Genomic DNA, 19215 nt, shown 5'->3' with positions numbered 1-19215 from the left:
GTTAAACATTTTTTTTTAAAACATCCAAGATGGCAACGTCCAAATCGTTGGACTCGAAGCTTTATGACGATAGACCACAAACCAATGGGTGACGTCCACTTCCTATACACAGTCTAATGTTAAACTGCTCGACTGCAGCAGCCATCTTTGCTTGTTTTGTTCTCTGCTCATCCTGACGACCTGATAAAGCTCTGGGCCGGCAGCACGACATTGACCTTCTCACCCCTGGCCAGTCCCTTTTCTTTTCCCTGACACCACTTTCTTCACCTTCCGTCATTGTGTTGTCTCCCTGGCATGCGTCTCTTCCACAAGGAAGAGGGAAGAGGATGATTGAATAGCACTGTTGACATGTTTTCCTTGACACAATTTCTTGGTAGTAACTTTATGTTTCGGCTCAGTCTGTAATAGTGTTTTATGGAAGTTCGGATTATTATAGGTAGATTTTCTTTAATTACACATCATTTCCTTTCAGTAATACATTGCTACAGGAAAGATTTATTCTAATCATATTTCAGGCTGTCAAACCAAAACCCATAAAAAGGTTTTGGTATTTCTTACTGATGCTCAGATCCCAGGTGGCAGCTCAGTCTATACATGTTTTAATGCTGTTGCTTTGTGTGTTTGTGTGATGTGTAGCTTTGGTGCCTTTAACCCAAATGATGTCCCTCTCCAAAAGGATTTGCAGGATTGAGCTCATTTGTGGTTATGGAAACTCTTTTAAGGTTCGATGACCCTTCAAAGTCTCTTTGTATTTCCTAAGTATGGGACTCCTACTTGTTTCCCATTTCAAGTTTCAGCTTTATCATACCAGAGAAATACAACACAGACTTTAAAGGGAGATACCATGCTGTCTGAATTAAGTCATCTTTAGGAGTGGCTGCTGCCCCAATTATATCTGGCCTTTGCCGGCATGACCAGGCATCAATGTCTTGTCACAGTAGAAGAATGCAGCCCTGTCCTGATCAGGCAAGGTCTCCGTGTGCAGATTTGTATTCTTTTTATTGGGGCGGCTCTTAAAGCACTCTGCTCAGCTGTGACGATGCTTAGCAGGTCAGGCTGAAGATCCAGTGTCACTGGCTGAGTAGGTGAATAATGGTGCAGTTGGGTGGGAGGGGATCATACCAGGCTGCAGCACATGATGCGATGCAGAGGGTTTAGCTGGAGGGCAGCAGTTTACTCAGCTGTGACATTATTAATACAGCAAGTGTGACTACGATCTAATTCTGGAATGGGAGATGTCCTTTCTGTCTGCCATGTGCATGTGTGTGCGTCTGTATAAAGGTAATGTTTCTTACTGTACGTGTCCTTCTGTTCTGTGTCATTCACTGTTTTTGCTTGCAGAATGTAGCACAGCGAGACATAGATAAAGTCAGAGAAATATGAGAGGTATTTCTACAGTTATCGCTGTTTTGCAGACCGATTTTTTTGGCTAATTTTGCTTCCCCTCTTTATAATTCTTTTAAAGCTTAAACAACCCATCGTTATTCATTATTCTGCCTTCTAGGACTAGCCATGAGTTCTGTGGTTGACTGAATTTCAAAGGGTATAATCATTCAAGTTGGATGTTTGAACAAAAAGCAAGAGGATATTTTCGGTTTTCACACAGCTGTGTGCGGTTCAATTTAGTTTGTTGAATTTGAATTTCCCTGTTTTTGTAGTTCAGAGTCATAAGAGGATAATGTTGTATGTTTTTCTTATTAATTTAATTGAACTGCCCCTATTGTAAAGTCCATCCAGCTACGATGTTTAGGCAAGACGATCATTCATCTTAGAGTTATACAGCCATTAGTTGTATTACAAATTATGTCAGTAGTCTGTCTGGATGCAATGGTCCCGGAATAAAGGGAAGTTTACTAAACACTGAACTCAAGTGTCTCTGAGCCTGTGCCAGCTCGCAACTGTATTTCTGCAGACCTGCAGGCGAGATAACGGCTTTAAGGAAACACTGATTTAAGATCAGGGAAGTTAATTAATTACGCCTCCTCTTGCTCCTTAAATATTTAAATCAGTCACTCTCTCACACACAAACAGAAATGCAAGATACACACACAGGATGGTATACCTGTGATCTCCGGAGCTATGCAGTCCCAAAGGTGTTTATCTCTTTTTTGTTTATCGCATATTTTGAATAGTTTACGACAGGATCACAGTTATCTGCACTTGTCCTTGATTCCTGTCTGGCCTGTGTGTACACACACACACACACACACACACACACACACACACACACACACACACACACACACACACACACACACACACACACACACACATACACATCTCATCACAAAGCAAGTTTAACAGATTTCCTGCAAGCTATTGTATCTTCTGGATGATGATGATGGCATCCTGGTCCACACACACACACACAGACACACACACCTTTTCCTTTCTTCCTCTCTTAAGTCCCTTTCACGCATGTCTTCCCTGAAATGTTCAGGAACATTTCCTGGATGTGGTCGTGTGTGTATGGGGGCAGGGATCAATATTCAGGGGAATCTGTACCGACAATTTTCTACCACAAGACTGAGTAACATTTTGGGGAAACCGGCGGTACGGCTGTGTTGTGACTTAAAGCAGTCACAATGCTGGGACAAGCACGTAAAGAGTTACTACGTCCAGCTCACCAAAGACACTTTCAGGTGGAGTGAGCAAGCCACTCACAAGACTCCCGTTATGACGTATTTTTATCCGCGAAGGTTTAGCGTTAGGGCCAAAGCTTTCCCGCTTGATTTGACTTGTCTCGCAAACTTGTTGACTATTTAGTACAGTACATCTTCTTCCTCCTGCGTACACGCACGTCTAGCCTTCCCCCATCTTCTTGCCCGTTGAGTTTTATGGGGGTTGGCATCCATAAGTGTTGCATTACCTCCATCTACTGGACCGTCCCTTGCCCCGTCGGTTCCAGCATTGCCATGGTATGTGTGAAAAGGCGCCGGACGGACATATTCCTGAATGTAGTGTTTGTGTAAAATGTCATAATCTCTGGCGATGGCTGAAAGATTATCCCAGTAATTTACAGGGGAACTATGTGTGAAAGAGGCTTCGACCCTCATTTCTCCCCCTCTCCTTCTCGTTTTTCTCGCTACTGCTCTTCTTTTTCTCCCCAAGAGACGCTACCGTGCCAGTTTATTTGTCTGTGGCTGTACACAGATCCAGCAATCCATCTGTTTCTGCCCTCACCCTCCCCTCCTTCACCCAGTCTCCTCTCTTCCTCCATGTGTCCGCTAATCCGCTGAGTAACCCCCGAGGGGCAGTCTAAACACCGAATCTCAGAGCCAGGGCCAGTTGGACCTCCAGCAAAAACAGAGCGAGACGAGACACTAACACTCTGCTTTCTGACCAAATTCCCGCCTGCCTTCCATATTTTGGCACCCTGCTCTCGAACGTGTCTCTCGAATAATAATGAATACATTTCGGCATTATGTACCCATCGTACAGTAGTTGCTTTTATAATTGTTTAATAGAGCCACAGCCAATCAGTCATAGTCTTTAGCTCTTTTACTGTACAGCTGTTTAAGGACTGAATGTAAGCATCATTGTGTCAGTTCTGTTGGTGACACGATATCTGTGAAACTATCTACGAAATTAGTTTACTGAAAAGTGATTTATTTCTAACGGAACTCTATCATGAAAAAAGCTTGTTTTTTCCTATATTTTGCACATGTTTGTAAGGGTTGGTTATGACTTGTACTGATACTTTGAGACCTTTAACCAGTTTGAAAAAAAAATATTCAGAATTAAAGTACCTTTAATTGGCTAAACATGGCTCTGTTTTGTTATGTATTGAAAATTGTTGATTTGCGTGCTTCTTAAATTCACAAACTATTTTATGAAATATAAATAATAGAATATTCCAAGAAGATTGTAGATGAACATTACTTTCTTGAAGAAAATCACAATACTTCATAGTTAACATCTGCTTTACTCACTTAAGGGACATAACAACCACTGAGCTTTTAACTATTTAAAATCTTTGACAATCCCAATGAAAATGTCTCAGAAATGATTAGAGCTTAAGTCACAGCAACAGTGTACTATATATCTGATGCATGTTTTGTGAATTGCCCTTTATGATCATTTAATGGCATTTTGTTAAATATCTTTTCAGTTTTGCCAGCCTGGAGGTTGGAGGCTGTCCAGGAATAGGAAAGCACCGACCTTCTTCACCGTTGTGCTGACAGATATCGAGTCAGACCGGCACTACTGCTCCTGCCTCACTTTCTACGAGGCTGAGGTCAATCTCCAGGTAACACACACACACACACACACACACACACACTTACGGTCGATTACTTTTGAGGATTAAGTCTTTTAACTTCTTTCCGTTGACCGGTTTTGATTTATGTGTTTATTCTCCCTAACAGTTTGATGTTTTCAGGGTCACAGGAAGCCGTAGCTTATCCCAGAATGAAGCAAATGTTGTAAGTCCATCCGAGGGCCCCAGCCAATCACAGTCAGTCTTCAGCTCCCCTACTGCACAGCTGTTTAAGGACTGTTGGAAGTAAACAAAACATACTAATGACGTCTTACTGTGAGGGAACATTGGTAACCACTGAGCCACCACGCTTGACTCATTAACAATGTAGTGAAATCTGTAAGCACAAATATTTCGCTTTGCCACTCCATTAAACAGCTGTGCAACACATCTCTGGGAGCAGCTGGCTTCTCATCCTCTTCATGAGGTTCCTAATAAGATCATCTCAATGGTAACCCTGAGTTTTGCAGTTCATCTTCGTGTTGTCTCTCTCATGATTCTTACAAGCCACCGAGATATCCAGGTTGTGGCATTGTGATGGTTCTTATGTTCTGTTTTCCATTTTAGGTTGTTTTTTTTTCAGATGTTGGCACTATTTTAACTTTCGGATTTGTTGTTGTGTGCATTAGAAAACAAAGGCTGCTCATAAATTGTGAGCAGGGAAGCTGATATAAAACGAGAGGATGGGGCTGTGCTCCCCTTCAGAGCCTTCTATTTGATTTACGTACTCATGTATACAAGATTGTTTTTTGTATGCACATTAGCGGCACAAATGTTTTGTTTGGATGGGATAATTTTATACTTATGAATGATGAGTGAAAATTATTTCACTGTTTTCTTTGTTAGAGGCTTTAAATCACTCCTGTCGCTCTGCCTGCTGTGACTTCACATCCTTTCGCATGTCTAGTTTGATCATTTTATTATTGGGCTGTGTACGAGAAATATGAGTCAGCTTTTAAACCGCGGGGAGTAACTCTGGAGAATCAATACTGTCATAGTTCATGCCCTTCCTCATGACATTGTTGTGTGAATTGCACCATAATTACAAACATTCCTATGTTTGCACAACTGGACACATTTTCCCAAAAAGAACGAAAGGAGGAATGGAAGTTAGGTGCAAATGGTCACTTCAAGGGAGAAAATAACCAAAAATAGCCCAGTTTGTTAACTGTTATGGTGGTTTCTTTAAGAGTCTACAAACTGACTTTTCATTGACCCAACGCTGGTTGGTCCCTTAGCTGTATTGAAACCTCAATGCCTCAACCTCTGTTTTCTATTCTCTCACAAGGTAGTGTGGAGGGAACAGTCAGTAACAACACATTTAGTAACGTGGTTATGGGGCCTCATGTTTTTTGTAATTGTGTCTTTGTTAACTGTTTTCTGAGGACTGGCAAGGCAAGTAGTGAGTTGTTTTTCACACAAAAATAAGCTGTAGATCTGGCCATCGGCGGGGGGGACTCCACAGGACTCACTCTGGTTCCAAAAATAAATCTGAATTGTATGGAAGTCTATGGGAAAATGTCCGTACTTCTCACTTGATTTATTACCTCAGTACACATTGTAAACATGAGCCTATGATCTCAATCATTAGTCTCAAGGCTTCTTTAATACAGCCTGATGTTCATATAAAATGATCGTCACCCTTTAGAGTAGGAAAGAAGATTAAGCAAGGTGGCTGCCTTGTGATGGACAGGTTGTTACCACGGCGTCGTCCAGTCTGGGAGTTGTTTTGTCTCAGGACTTTGACCTTTTTACAGTGCGTTTTCAGTTCAATTTGAACCTTTTTGGTACCTACAAATGTTAAGTGTTTAGTTGTACACCCTCCCGTGTCACTTCTGGTTGCAAAAGACCAAGATGATGATGACCAAAATGCCCGAAGTCAAGGTTTCAAAGTGGTAGTCACAAGCCAATAGGTCAATGATGTCACAGTGACTATGTCCACTCCTTATACACTGTCTATGCAGTAGTTTAATTACAAATTCTGATTGAGATTATGAAAGAAAGGGACTCTGATTCATGTACATTTGTTGTATTTCACCTCACTCATTTTGTTAGTGTAAACTGTTGTTTCCGTCTCTGCTCTCAGTCTTAATTACTCTCAGTCTTACTTACCTTCATTTTTAAAGGAAGTGCACAGGATTACCGGACTGGTTGTAAAAGTTGCACTGGTTTAAAAGAAGAGGGCCATAACTTTACTGTCAGTATGCACACCAGGCCGGAAGCAAAAGGCTCTGCAAGATATTTTTTATTTTGTCATTTCTGGCCATTTAATGTATGTTAGTGAAGCATTTTTCAGTGTATATGATTAGACTGTCCTTAATAACGTAAACGTTTAATGTGAGAAGTTGCTGCAGAATTTTAAGCTTCTCAATACTGAAGCTTTTGGCAGGGTGAACATGTATACATCTGGAAGATATTAATTCTGTTTTGAAAACACACACTCTTTTTAGTTATTTAGCAATTTTCAGTTTACAGTAATTGAGATGTATGTGTGTGCCAAAAACAGACTTGACCAAGACTTGTGTATACTTTTTGTATATAAATACAATATTATGAAGATTTTTTAATTTGATAGCCCACCTTTTTTTTTTTGTCAGCCTTGTGTTAATTGTTTTATTAGGATATATTTTGCCTCATCCAACGTCGTGTTTCTGCAAAATAAACGCACCTTGCTGGATTCATTGTCTGGCACTGAGGATCCTCTTGAAACGTGAGGGTGTTTTAACAATCCTTCCTCTCATCTTTATTTACTGTGTTGGATTCCAGAGAGAGTCCAGACAGGCGGCAAAGGAATGTATTTTGTCTAATAATTGAAATCCTAAGAATAATGGTGAAATGTGACCCCCATCTGAATGGCATATTTTAATCCCGTACTCCTTGGTCCACAGATACTGAAGCCCTTATGGCATGTTTTCACTGCCTGGAGAAATATACCAGATTGTGATAAGGGCTTTAGTGAGGAATGAGCATGGAGAAGTTTGAGTATTAGTGCTCTGATAGGGCTCATGGAACCACGATAGGGACAATTAAAACCAGACTGAGGCTGTTGCTTGGAGGATAAGGTTGTCGGGATTTTGGGGAGAGTTAGACGCCGTGTTTGATCAGAGAAAAAGTACTTTATAGTGTTCCTTTGGTTTGACTTGCTGTAATCATCATAATCCCACTTGTCATTACATATCTGAATGTGGTTCTCTTTAACAGGAAAGCTATGCTTTCCTTTCCCGCTGTCAATGTTGGGAAATTGCACATAGAATATGTGTGCAATATTCAACCAACTTCAGGATGGAAGTGGTTGAATAATTAACATTGTGATCAACAATAAAGAATATTGTTTACTGTAAATTATATAGTTTGCTAAAAATTACTACGCTTTCTGCATGTGTTTGCATCTTTGTTATTGTCTCTCATGTTCTGATGTTTTGCACTTGCTGTGTTAGTATGTGACTCGGGAAGGGAAGCAATATTAAGCACCTAAACAAATTTTGGCTCTAATCTGAGGAAATCTATTCGGATGATTTTATCTCTTTATAGGCGAGATCTTTTACTATTATCCTCCTCGGAATTTTAGGAAATCTGTCGTGTTCATGGATGGCTCCAGCTGTTTTAGCAGCTGTGCTGAATGAGTACGGATTGGGAAATGCCAATTAATAGTCTCAACATTCTTGAATGTGTGTTTCATCTCTGGAGACAAAGCTGTATTTTTAAGATGTTTTGGGGTTGATGCTATGACTTCGTCTGATGCAAGAGTTATATCTTAGCTATTTTTGTGTTCTAGGAGGAAGACAATTTTATTTTCTTCTACTTTTACTTTCCTATTTTGTGACTCACCTCTCAAGTGAAAAAGGAAAATTGATTGTGAGACATGTTACTAAATTACAGCATACAATACTCAGTATTACCATTGATCACTCTGTTGGGGTACAGTTTGTTTTTACTGGCAAAAAAAATTAGCAATTAACACAAGCGCTGTTTAGTACATTTAGTTTAGTACTATGTCATGCGTTTGAGGCACATGATGTATACACAAGCTCAAGTAGGAGCTCAGCGGTGCTGGCATGCTCTACAGTACATCTCATGGTCTGGAGTCCATGGCACTGTGTTGAACTCTTCAACTGGAACAGCTTCTTTTTTAATGTTTCAGGGATCAAAGAGTATTGAAGCTGATGGAGATGAAGATGAGGAGGCAGAGGACGATGGCCTGATCCAGCCAGCTCAAGGTGTTTGCACCAAAAAGTCTCATTCTCGTGTCCAGGCTGGATTATCCTGAAATATTCCGGGTAATAAGACGCCATATGATTAAATCTTGATTCAAAAATATTTTTCTGTCTAGTTCAGCAGAAATACTCTTTGTCAAATCAAGGCTTTCATCTTGCAGCTCTGAGATGACGCTTATCTGCTTTGTACTGTCTGCAAAATAGGCCCTAGTTTGCGTCAGCATAAGCATGCAATTCAGTGAAGTAAATGAGCTATAAGCAGCTCTGATCTTTTCATCTCAGACTGAGTTGATCACAGGTTTTGCAGACACACGGTTGGCCTTGTTAGATGCTGTAAGAATAAACTGCTATCCAACATTATCCTTATGTCACAGACGGCGTTTAATTGTGAGCTGTAATACTGATGACCATGTAGAGTAGTTCTCCTCTGTATGTGTCCATGTGTGATGTGAAATTGTTGTATTTTACATATTGTCCTTCCAGGGGTGCTTGGGTCTGATCTACACAGTGCACATCGATAGCTTGAGTTTCCCTTTGGAGGGTCTGGTGGCCAACCTCTTCACATTCCAGGTTCCTGTTGCTGGTGGATCCCAGGTAAGTTTTCACTCAGACAAGGCATCCACAGTCTGTAAGGCATCTCCCTGCTGCTGGCCTGTTCCTCACAGGGGGCCAGTCCAGACCAGTCTATGCAAGGTCTGTCCAGTTTGATTTTGAGGCAGTGATTGTTTTTGCAGGTACTTAAATGAATTATTTTTCCGCTGTGCAGTCAATCAAGAATGTCATGTTGAGATGGTGCCTGAGTTTGCTGCCCAGCCATAGGCAGTATTTTCTTTTTTTTTTTTAAACATAATTTGTCATTTTCCCATCATGGTACATAGAGAAAAATACCTCAGTCTAGAGTTTGACAGCAAACAGCAGAGCTCTTAAATTATGTTCATAACGGTAAAGAGGAATATTTATTTTAAATGCATTGGGTGGTCAAGTGTCAGAAGATGAGGCTATTAATTCAGTGAATATAATGTGAATGATAAACCATTTGAAAGGCCTTTAAATTCAGAGCACATTTTTGCATCACTAATCCAAGAATCTTTTTATGGGATTCTGTCATATTGCTGCAGCTATGCGCTTTAGCCAGTTATATTTTGGAAAACATGCAATTTAGGTTTTCTTAGCTCAATGACGAGCAAACTCATTCAAATGGTTAATTCAGTCCTGCAGTGTCTGTGTCTTCGTTATCTGATTCAACCACAGTACCCTCGGCTATTAATCTTAAAGGATGACTGTCGACCTGATGGCCGTTAATGTTTCCATGACTGTTTTATGACCTTCACTGCTTTTTGTTTTCCCATTACAGAAGCTCTTTAGCCTGGGAGCAGGAGACCGTCAGCTCATCCAGACGCCTTTGAACGACACGTTGCCTGTCACCAGCAAAAGTGTTGCTCTGCTCTTCCAGCAGCTGGGTGGGTCCAGGCACTTTGATGAACTGCTAAACTAGTAATCATGAGACAGGAAGACATGACTTGTGGATGACTGTGTAACTGTTCCTCTGCCCCGTCATTTATTTGTTTTAACCATAAACCCTGCCGGCGAATTTAATCAACAATCATTTCTTTCTGCAGTCTGTCACGTCTGCATAATATCTCATTTATGTGTTAAGACATTCTGTGTTGTTAGTTGTGATAATCGGACAGTTCTGACACTCAAAGAACATTTGTCTTAATCACATTAGTGGCATTGTCTTAGTGTGTGTGTGTGTGTGTGTGTGACATATTTTACATTCATTCAGTCTTGATCCTTTCAGGGTTTTAGAGGCTTCATTCTACTTTGCTAATCACATGGTGGTTAACTGCAGCGCTGTGGGACTTTTACAATGAGGAGACTTTAGCAACGAGCTATTAAGAACTTGGATTAATTCTACACCAAATGTGTCTGAAGCAAGCTTACGTGGTTTCCGCTTTGTCCCATCCGCGTTGCTGTAATTTTGTCTGGGCTAGAACAAGCACATGATGAAGATTTGATTCACTTTGCTGGTTTTGCATTGCCATGATTGCTCAATATTTTAAAACTGTAAATGTTTGCACAAGCAATACGTGCTTTGTCGAATATATAACATGTCCGATTGACCATGACTCATGGTGTTTGAAGGGTGTATCCATCACTTTTTTCAGCCATTGAAAATTATGGTTTGTCATAAATCATGAACTGAGCTATTGTCAGATTATTTAAGAAGGGTTAGTTTGCTTTCTGCAACTTTAGGCATACATCTGTTAGAGCGGAGAGTGAAATTAAATCACCTGAAATTTGATTTGTAATGGAAAGTTGGCCCTCATTTGATTAGAAGAATGTGATTCAAAACAGAGTGGATTTTATTTCCTGAGTGTATTAACACCGTCCTCTGTTTGTTTGGACAACGTGCTGAACATGCACATGGGGGGTACTTGCACGATACACGTCATGTGATCAGGGTTAGGTGGAAGTCATGCATTTGTAGCCAATCCGGATAGAAAAAAACCAAGCAATCTTGACTCAAATCCTGGCCATGGCCTGTCAATCCTCATAAGTCTGTTTCTATTAATCAGTTCAGTACATTATGCAGCGACGTTAGTCCTCGAAGCGGCTACAGGGCCATAACTAATATGTGTTGGAAAGGTGCTCATTGCTTAATATGTGATGTTGGTGTTTAAATTCGCTAACTTAAAAAACACAGTTTATTTCTTTTTACAAGCTCTTTACAGATCAAACAAACGAGATATAACCTCTTAATAGAGAGTAGACACGTTTCTTTCTTTTCCCCCTTTAGACAAAGCCAGGATAGCTGTTTCCCCTGTTTGTATATTGAGCTATGCTAACCGTCTCCTGGCCTACCGTGAACATGACGGTGGTATCATTCTTTTCATCTAATAATTTAGATATGCATACTGCAGAGTGTAGGACCATAGACACCAAATGGCTCACTCTACTCTTCGGATCATACCAGGAAGAAAGTGTTGTTGGCTTTGTTGTGGAAAATTGTTGGAATGTGTTGTTGGCTTTGTCCTTAACCCCACTTTGATTAACTATTCATATAATATACAATATTTGTTTTGGACTTTGTCGCAGGACAAATTTATGTATACAATTTGAGAGTTTGAGCTGTCAGACGTTGGCAGTTAATTATTCGTCCCCCTTTACAAAAATATCAGCTACGCTACAGAATGTGTATCATTTGCACTCATCAGGTCATCCTCATGTCCATTTAAAGATCGGCGAGTAGCCGTGCAGGTCGTCAGGTCAGCACATCATTCTGTGTGCACGCATCACCCGAGTCACCAGAGAGGAATGTGTGTTAAACATGTCACACTGCACAGGAAGTGCAATCCCCCGGGGCGAGATAAAACCGGCCATCAACAGCCCTGTTGTTTGTTGTTTGTTGCCTTTGTCTCTCCTGTTGTCCGGGAATGTTGCTGTCACTTTTTATTTAGGGCTCGGAAGTGCGTTGCTGTTTCCATAAGATAAGTAAACACCTGAAGCTGAGGTGTGATTATGCAACAGGAGCCCCAATAGTGTAATGAGCGAGGCAGAGCGTTGTACATTATTTTAACTTACCGTGTCTATAAAAGATGAAACGACTCATTTGGTTTGAAAAGTCTGTTCCCCTTAAAATCTCATATTTTGTTGAGGCTCTTGTTCCATTTCCTGTTTATCACTGAAGTGCTTCACTCAGACAGGCAAACGTCCAGAGCCAGCACCCCAAGTGGCACTGGTATGTCTGCCAGTGTTCCTCTCCCTTTATCATTCCAATGTGTGATGAATTGGTCTGTGTGTTGCTTGATAGGAAACAATAACAGGAACTGTAAACTTAGAATTCTTCCTGATTGTCATGTCGGTATTTGAAATATTATTTATACTGTATGAGAGTGTGTAATTTCCTTTTTGTTTTCAGAGATGAGTTTTCCTTTAGGTTTATATTCATTGTTTCATATAAACTGACCCATTTGGTCTTGAAAATGTATTTTTTTTTGCCGTCATGAGCGAGCAGGTTTCGTTAATAAAGCAGTGGTCACAGAGCAGACTATGACGATTCTGCAGAGCCGTGTTATTGCAGTTGTTGAAGAAATACACGACAATGGTTTAATGCAAGTAGAAATATGAACAATGCTCCAATGTAGGAGCAAAAGTAATCTAGTAGGAATTTACTTAAATACATAAACCGTTCATGGTCTTGCCTTGGGGCTTGGTAAACACAAAGGAAGTGCAGTGCTCACCTACCAAAGAGAAGACCTAATACAGAGGCATCGTTTTTATACAGTGGACAGTTTATTCAATAAATCAACGAGGCTGCAGTAGCCTGTGCAGAGGAAAGTGAAAGCTCTATTCTAAAACAAAGTGAGAGTTTTTCCCGGCTCAGACATTTTGTTGCTGCATAGGCAGCAGTCTCGAACTTCAATTTGACAATAAAAATCAGAATCGAATCAACTCTCCAGCACTGGCTGACCTATGTTCAAAATGAGATTGGTACACAAACAATACCACCCAATTTAGTAGCACTGCAACCTTCCATACAGTATTAGGAATAATGTGGTTGGTCTCAAAAGTACAAAAAGATTCCATAGAATATTGTTTGAGTAATCAGTCTCGCTATGGATACAAACAGAACATTGTGTGATGCAATCTGTGTTTGAAGTTTTAAATCCTCCACAAATAGCCACGAATGTTTGATGAATGATATGCAACAATGTGGCAGTAACACACCAACAAATACGTCATTAATTTGGTTCTCTTTTTTGTTTCAGGGATCCAAAATGTTCTAAGCCTGTGTTGTGCGGTTCTGACAGAACACAAGGTTTTGTTTCACTCCACCAGTTACCAGAGGCTGGAAGAGGCATGTCGCGCACTGGAAGCCCTCATGTTTCCCCTTAAATACAGGTACGCATGTGTTCGACCCCAGCGGCAGGACGGACCATGTGACTTTCCACTAACATCTCGTCATAACTTCCATGGCTTGTGATTCAACAGATGATTAACTTTGTTCATTATTGTGTTGACTGCTAGAAACAAGTATATTTGGATAAGATGACTCTTTAAGAGCACAACGTTTGACCTTGTATATCTATTCAATTTAAAGGAACTTTTCCACTCACTTTTCAGAATTCTCTTTTACTGGAAGTGCCTTTCACTCGTGCCGTAATTAACTTCCTTCCCTCTTTAGAAAAAAATGCACGCAATACTATATTTATCTTATTAAACAGATTATGTAAAGTCAGTGGGAAGTTTAGCAGAAGTAATGTTTCTTCCCTGTATTACAATTTTTACAAATTCAAACCACGACGTTGCTGCTTCCGTGTCCATTGATTCATCAAGTGAGACATAACAAACGCAACAAAACAGGTGAATAAACAGTGGCAGACAAAACATATCGTACATACATTAAGACAATAGGCTGTTTTTAGAGCAGACATGTTGTCCTGGCATTGTAGTAAAACCTCAGGCATTACTAATAACATTAATTATGGCTCTGTTTTAAGTGCCCAATAAGCTGAGCAAAACAAAACAACCACTAGAAACGCTGCAGCACATTTTCTTGTTCTCACTGGCTGCTTTATACAATTAGCACACGTTTATGTGATCATCTAGCTGTTCCCTATACCTGTTTGACAATCATCCGTCATTATTCCTGATCTTTTTCAGCATTTTGTTATGCGTACATCTCCCGTGAAAGCAGTAATCGTCACGCTATCATTATGCTGTATATCAGTTATGAAGTAATTCTTGTCCATGTTGTGCAGTCCTAGTTTTTGGTAGATGATGTAAAACATCCATCTTGGTAATGATGTCATTGTAAAATGTATGAATGTCATGTGAATGCCACGGGCAGGTGTTGGCTTTACTGCTACTTGTATTTCACTTTCAGAATAATGTATATTCAAACACAGGAAGTACATCTTAAGCTCTCGCTTGCACACTTATTTCTCAGTCTTGCTTGTCTCAGACTGAGAAACAGATTGTGTCTTTACTGTTGTGTCCTTTCCTGTGTTCAGTTACCCATACATCCCCATTCTGCCTTCACGGCTGCTGGAGGTGTTGAGCTCACCCACTCCCTTCATCATTGGAGTTCACTCCATGTTTCAGACTGAAATCCAGGATCTGGTGAGTGAAGATGTGTCACAGGCATCCAGCAATCTCTTGTACTTCCCAGAACTTGAAGATCCCTAAATTGTCCAATGCTGTCAATAACCTGTGAATCATTAACAAATATTGGAGTTTGTTTTTATATCCTAAACATCAGGCAGAATTGTGATATTGTCAGTTTTTCAACTGACCTGGAAAAAATAACTTTGGTTTCAGGAAGTTTTTAAGAAGATTAAGTAATCTGCCCTTCATCAAGTTGTTTATTTAACTGGTTTCGGCTGATCCTTGTCTGGCATACGTGTTGTTGCTCACAGCACTCCCTTCAGCTGCAATCTAACCACCTGACCCGTCTGTGCTTCTATGTGTGTATCACCAGTTGGATGTCATCATTGCTGACCTGGATGGAGGCACAATAAAGATTCCTGAGTGCATTCAATTGTCCCAGCTCCCTGAACCTCTGTTACATCAAACACAGACGTCCCTCTCCCTGGTAAGCACAAACATACACAAACAGGTGCAGCCCTGTTGTTTAAATAATCAGAATTTGATGACATTTGAGCAAGCAAAACGTAATTAATTAATGAAAGCATTCAACTGTCAACACAAAGTATACAAATCAAAGTTATCCTGTTTTATCTGGTTACTCATTGTGCACCATTGTTCACTCATATTTATTGTTGTTGAAATTAAGTACATAATGTAGAGAAACATTTATTCTGTGTAGGTTTTGCACCCCGATCTGGAGATAGCAGACAATGCATTCCCTCCGCCTCGCACTGCTCCCTCCAACCTCAAGTTGTTGGTAAGTCAGCATCACTATCAAATGTCCTTCTTTCATTTGCTGTCCTCCAGAAAAGAAAAAAAAGTCTCTTATTGTCTATTATTGTTCTTAATAGCTTGTTGTCTTAAGGTTAGTGTTTCAGTGGGAGCACTAACTGATGGTAACCCATTACTCTCAAAATAAATTGCACATCTGTTGCGTAATTAACTTATCAGACATGCATTTGTGGCATAGTTGTTTGATGAGGTGTGTGTGTGTGTGTGTGTGTGTGTGTTCCAGGATAAGGAGGTGAGGGCCGTCTTTCTCAGGTTGTTTGCACAACTCTTCCAGGGCTACAGGTCCTGCCTGCAGCTCATACGCATCCATTCTGAACCCGTTATTCACTTTCACAAGGTAAGATAACAACATAATGGAATTCCCAGTGCTGAAATTAATGCATTTTCCAATATGTGACCTAGGAATATACAAATTTAGCAAATACTCAAATTTTTCTTTTTTAGCTGGCAAGAATTTTTTTGTCTGGGTCAAGCAGTGAGGGTAGATAAACGTGTGTGTGTGTGTGTGTGTGTGTGTGTGTGTGTGTGTGTGTGTGTGTGTGTGTGTGTGTGTGTGTGTGTGTGTGTGTGTGTGTGTGTGTGTGTGTGTGTGTGTGTGTGTGTGTGTGTGTGTGTGTGTGTGTGTGTGTGTGTGTGTGTGTGTGTCTTTTGTTTATGCAATCTTCGGACACAATCCCGTAACCTTGGGCAAAGCCCGGCAATGAGCCGTATGAAACGTATTAGGTTTACATTTTTGTTTTGTGCCGTGGTTTTTGTTTGTTCGTGTCTATGATGTCTCCGTGGTAACCCATCAGAACATCGTCCTGAAAGTACCCCACATGGATCACATTATAAACAAATGCTCCGCTTATTCGCCTGGAACTGCTGAGTGGGGGAAGGCTTGAGTGAACTGTGTTTTATCTCTTCATCCCACAAGCACAAATAATTGTGCGTAGAGTAAATGAAACGTATTTGCATGTAGTCATTTAGAACTAGATTTATGTCCCTTTTTGCGCATGCTGAATAACTTATCCATGATTGTAACATTAGCAGATGCTGGTCTCAGGCCCCCTTGCTGAGATATTCTTTCTTTTACATTTTGTAATCTTATTCTAAAAAGGTCTGTGTTTACTATGCAGCAAATCCATATGAACAAGATTACATTGCTCCCATCTGTGTGGAATTGTAACTGATCTAATTCTGACATTATCCAGACTGCCTTCCTGGGCCAGCGTGGCCTCATTGAGAATGATTTTCTGACCAAGGTTTTGGATGGCATGGCCTTCGCTGGCTTTGTCTCAGAGAGAGGTCCGCCTTACCGAGCCTGCGATCTCTTTGATGAGGTACTGTACCATGATGCTCCACTTAAAGCTGAACTTTGCCCTTCACTTTTAAGCTGTTAGTGGAGAACTTCATACACAACATTTGTACACTGAAGCGACTATGAAAGAGTTTTTAATGTGGACTGGTCTGGTGACATATGGGCAAAGCTCTATCAGTTATGATGGTGACCTAAGTATGCTGCAGGAGCACTGTGATATTTATTTACGTACTTTCTAGCTGATCCAGCCCCTCTAATAGTAAATATTACTGTTTTGTTGTGTGTTTTGTAGCTGGTGGCCTTAGACACTGACAGCTTTAAGGAAGAAGAGGTCAGCCCTGCCAATCTGCAGAAGCACATCAGGTCATTCTCTGAGCAGCTATACAGAAATGTAAGACTTCATGTGAATATCTACAGCTATAAATCCATTGTTGTATTTGTGTTGTACTGTATAGGACATATTTCCTCATTTTAGCATGCTCTGCACATGTTTTGCTGTATATCCACTGTGCATACAGCTGTGTATCCTATTCACTGGCACATGTACTATAGGAGAACCCAAACCCCCACATGGCATTCCAGAAAGTGCCCCGGCCTTCGGAGGGTTCCCACCTGCGGGTGCACCAGGTACCCTTCCCCCTGCTGGATGACCAACAGGTGGAGAAAATGCTGCAGGAGGGTGTGGCAAAGCACAGCAGCGCTCCTCCTTCTACTCGATCTGAGAAAAAGTGTGTTGTACCTGCCGGACCACCCGTCGGTATGTTCAACTTTCAACTGCCGTATTGTAAACGCATACTGTTGTGATGAGACTTTACATGCCTCCAATCTTTGTGTTAAATCTCTTTCACAGTGATAGCTTTAACATAATGGGTATCTGCAAAATATATCTTTGGCTCTGATGCTTGCAGCAGCTATAGTTTTAACCTGCTGTGACTCCTTTCCTATTCTGTATTCTAGTGTCCATTATGGGTAAGAGTGGCTCCGTGTTTAACAGTGCTCGCAGGCTGGAGGTGGTGCGAAGCTGCATTTCCTTAATCTTTGACAACAAGACTCTGGAGACTGAAAAGGTGATGCACAATGTCCTTCCTCAGGGGAGCTCCTCATCCTTTTAACAAGCTCATTAACTGAAGACATCTTTGCGTTACACCAATCAACAGACCGTTAAGGAGCTGTAGATCTCTCCTCGCCTTCATCATTCTCATATCTTCCAGCTGCCACACAGAAATAGATAGCGCCTGTAATCGAGCACTCCATCCATGATGCAATAGTTATTGTTTTAACACAGAGGTTAATTGGATCCTGTCCTCTAATAGCATCTACACTACACAAAGATGTCCTTCATCGTGGCCGCTGTTTGATTCTACCCAATATGCATCCAATGTGTTTAAAATGGGATTTTGGCCAGTTATTTTATGGATCCAATTGGCTTCATATAGGAGTTATATCATCTAGGCCTGCATTTCTGTGTAAATGTAAGAATGCACAGCATGTATTCTGTGAACCCCCCATGAGCCTCTAAGTCCTTCGCTGCCAAATGGTTTATTAACCATACAGCAGGCCATCGTAGCTGGGAGTACTGTGTTGGTACAGAGTGTGTATGGATTTAAAAAAAATCTTCTTTAATCAATATATTTTATAAAACAAGGGCCTGCTTCCTTTTTTTATTTTATTTTTAATTAAAATTGTTTTAAACCATCGCAAATTGTCAATTATCTCTGATCAACCTCTCTTATCAGGTCAGCCACGTTATTTGAGGTATTTGTTCTTTATTTAAAGCCACTTTGTCCACCTTTCTCTCAACAGGCGCTGCCAGCTGCTCTCCGCGCACTGAAAGGCAAGGCAGCACGCCAGTGTCTGACTGAGGAACTGAGTCCTTCATGTTCAGCAGAACCGCGCCATACTGGACCACCAACAGTTTGATTACATCATTCGCATGATGAACTGTGCCCTCCAGGTAAGTCATGCCAACACCAGCCATAGACCCTTTCTACTTACTGAAGCATGTACAATACTCCATGCAGCCTTGGAGTAGCATTTCTGTTATTGTAGTAAGTAGATTTTTCGGAAATTAATTGACAATATCTGTGTTAGTCAAACTTATCAAGCAACACCTTACCAGACGTTCTTCAATGTTCATATTTTCAGTTCTTCTATGATTTATATCATTGTACATTTAAAATCTTTGTGTTTTGGAATGTCAACAATCATTTGAAGATGTTGCCGTTGGGCTCTAGAAAGTTGTGATGTTCATTGAGCTGGTAGACTGAACATTCAATTGATCAATAAAGAAACAAACCCCACCCATAATGCAACATTCAGTAAAAGTGCATCATTACATTAGTTACAACTATAGGTGGTCAACAAAATTATATCTGTGTTTACTGTTTAATAATATGATTTTAGTTATGTGGATGCACTGATAGCTGAAACATTGTATATAAACTAAAACTTTTTTTTCAAAACAAGATTTCAATTCGGTTTGACCTGAAACTGATTTT

At 40.5% G+C, this 19215-nt stretch overlaps 1 protein-coding gene across 1 annotated transcript in view; it reads left to right on the top strand.

Annotated features, from left to right (window-relative positions):
* The window catches only part of sbf2 (SET binding factor 2), an 86439-nt gene that overhangs the window by 31326 nt on the left and 35898 nt on the right, over window positions 1-19215 (top strand). Inside the window, 16 exon segments of the mRNA XM_034558141.1 lie at window positions 4112-4249; window positions 8400-8474; window positions 8476-8535; window positions 8956-9066; window positions 9827-9932; window positions 13245-13377; window positions 14490-14598; window positions 14957-15070; window positions 15305-15382; window positions 15641-15754; window positions 16611-16739; window positions 17010-17108; window positions 17270-17474; window positions 17675-17784; window positions 18521-18589; window positions 18591-18671. Coding sequence (XP_034414032.1) covers window positions 4112-4249; window positions 8400-8474; window positions 8476-8535; window positions 8956-9066; window positions 9827-9932; window positions 13245-13377; window positions 14490-14598; window positions 14957-15070; window positions 15305-15382; window positions 15641-15754; window positions 16611-16739; window positions 17010-17108; window positions 17270-17474; window positions 17675-17784; window positions 18521-18589; window positions 18591-18671 — 1731 coding nt within the window.

This window comes from Cyclopterus lumpus, chromosome 3 (assembly GCF_009769545.1).
Source record: "Cyclopterus lumpus isolate fCycLum1 chromosome 3, fCycLum1.pri, whole genome shotgun sequence".
Classification (NCBI taxonomy): domain Eukaryota; kingdom Metazoa; phylum Chordata; class Actinopteri; order Perciformes; family Cyclopteridae; genus Cyclopterus; species Cyclopterus lumpus.
The sequence above is the reverse complement of the archived record's forward strand: the minus strand, read 5'-3'. Positions and strand labels throughout refer to the sequence as shown.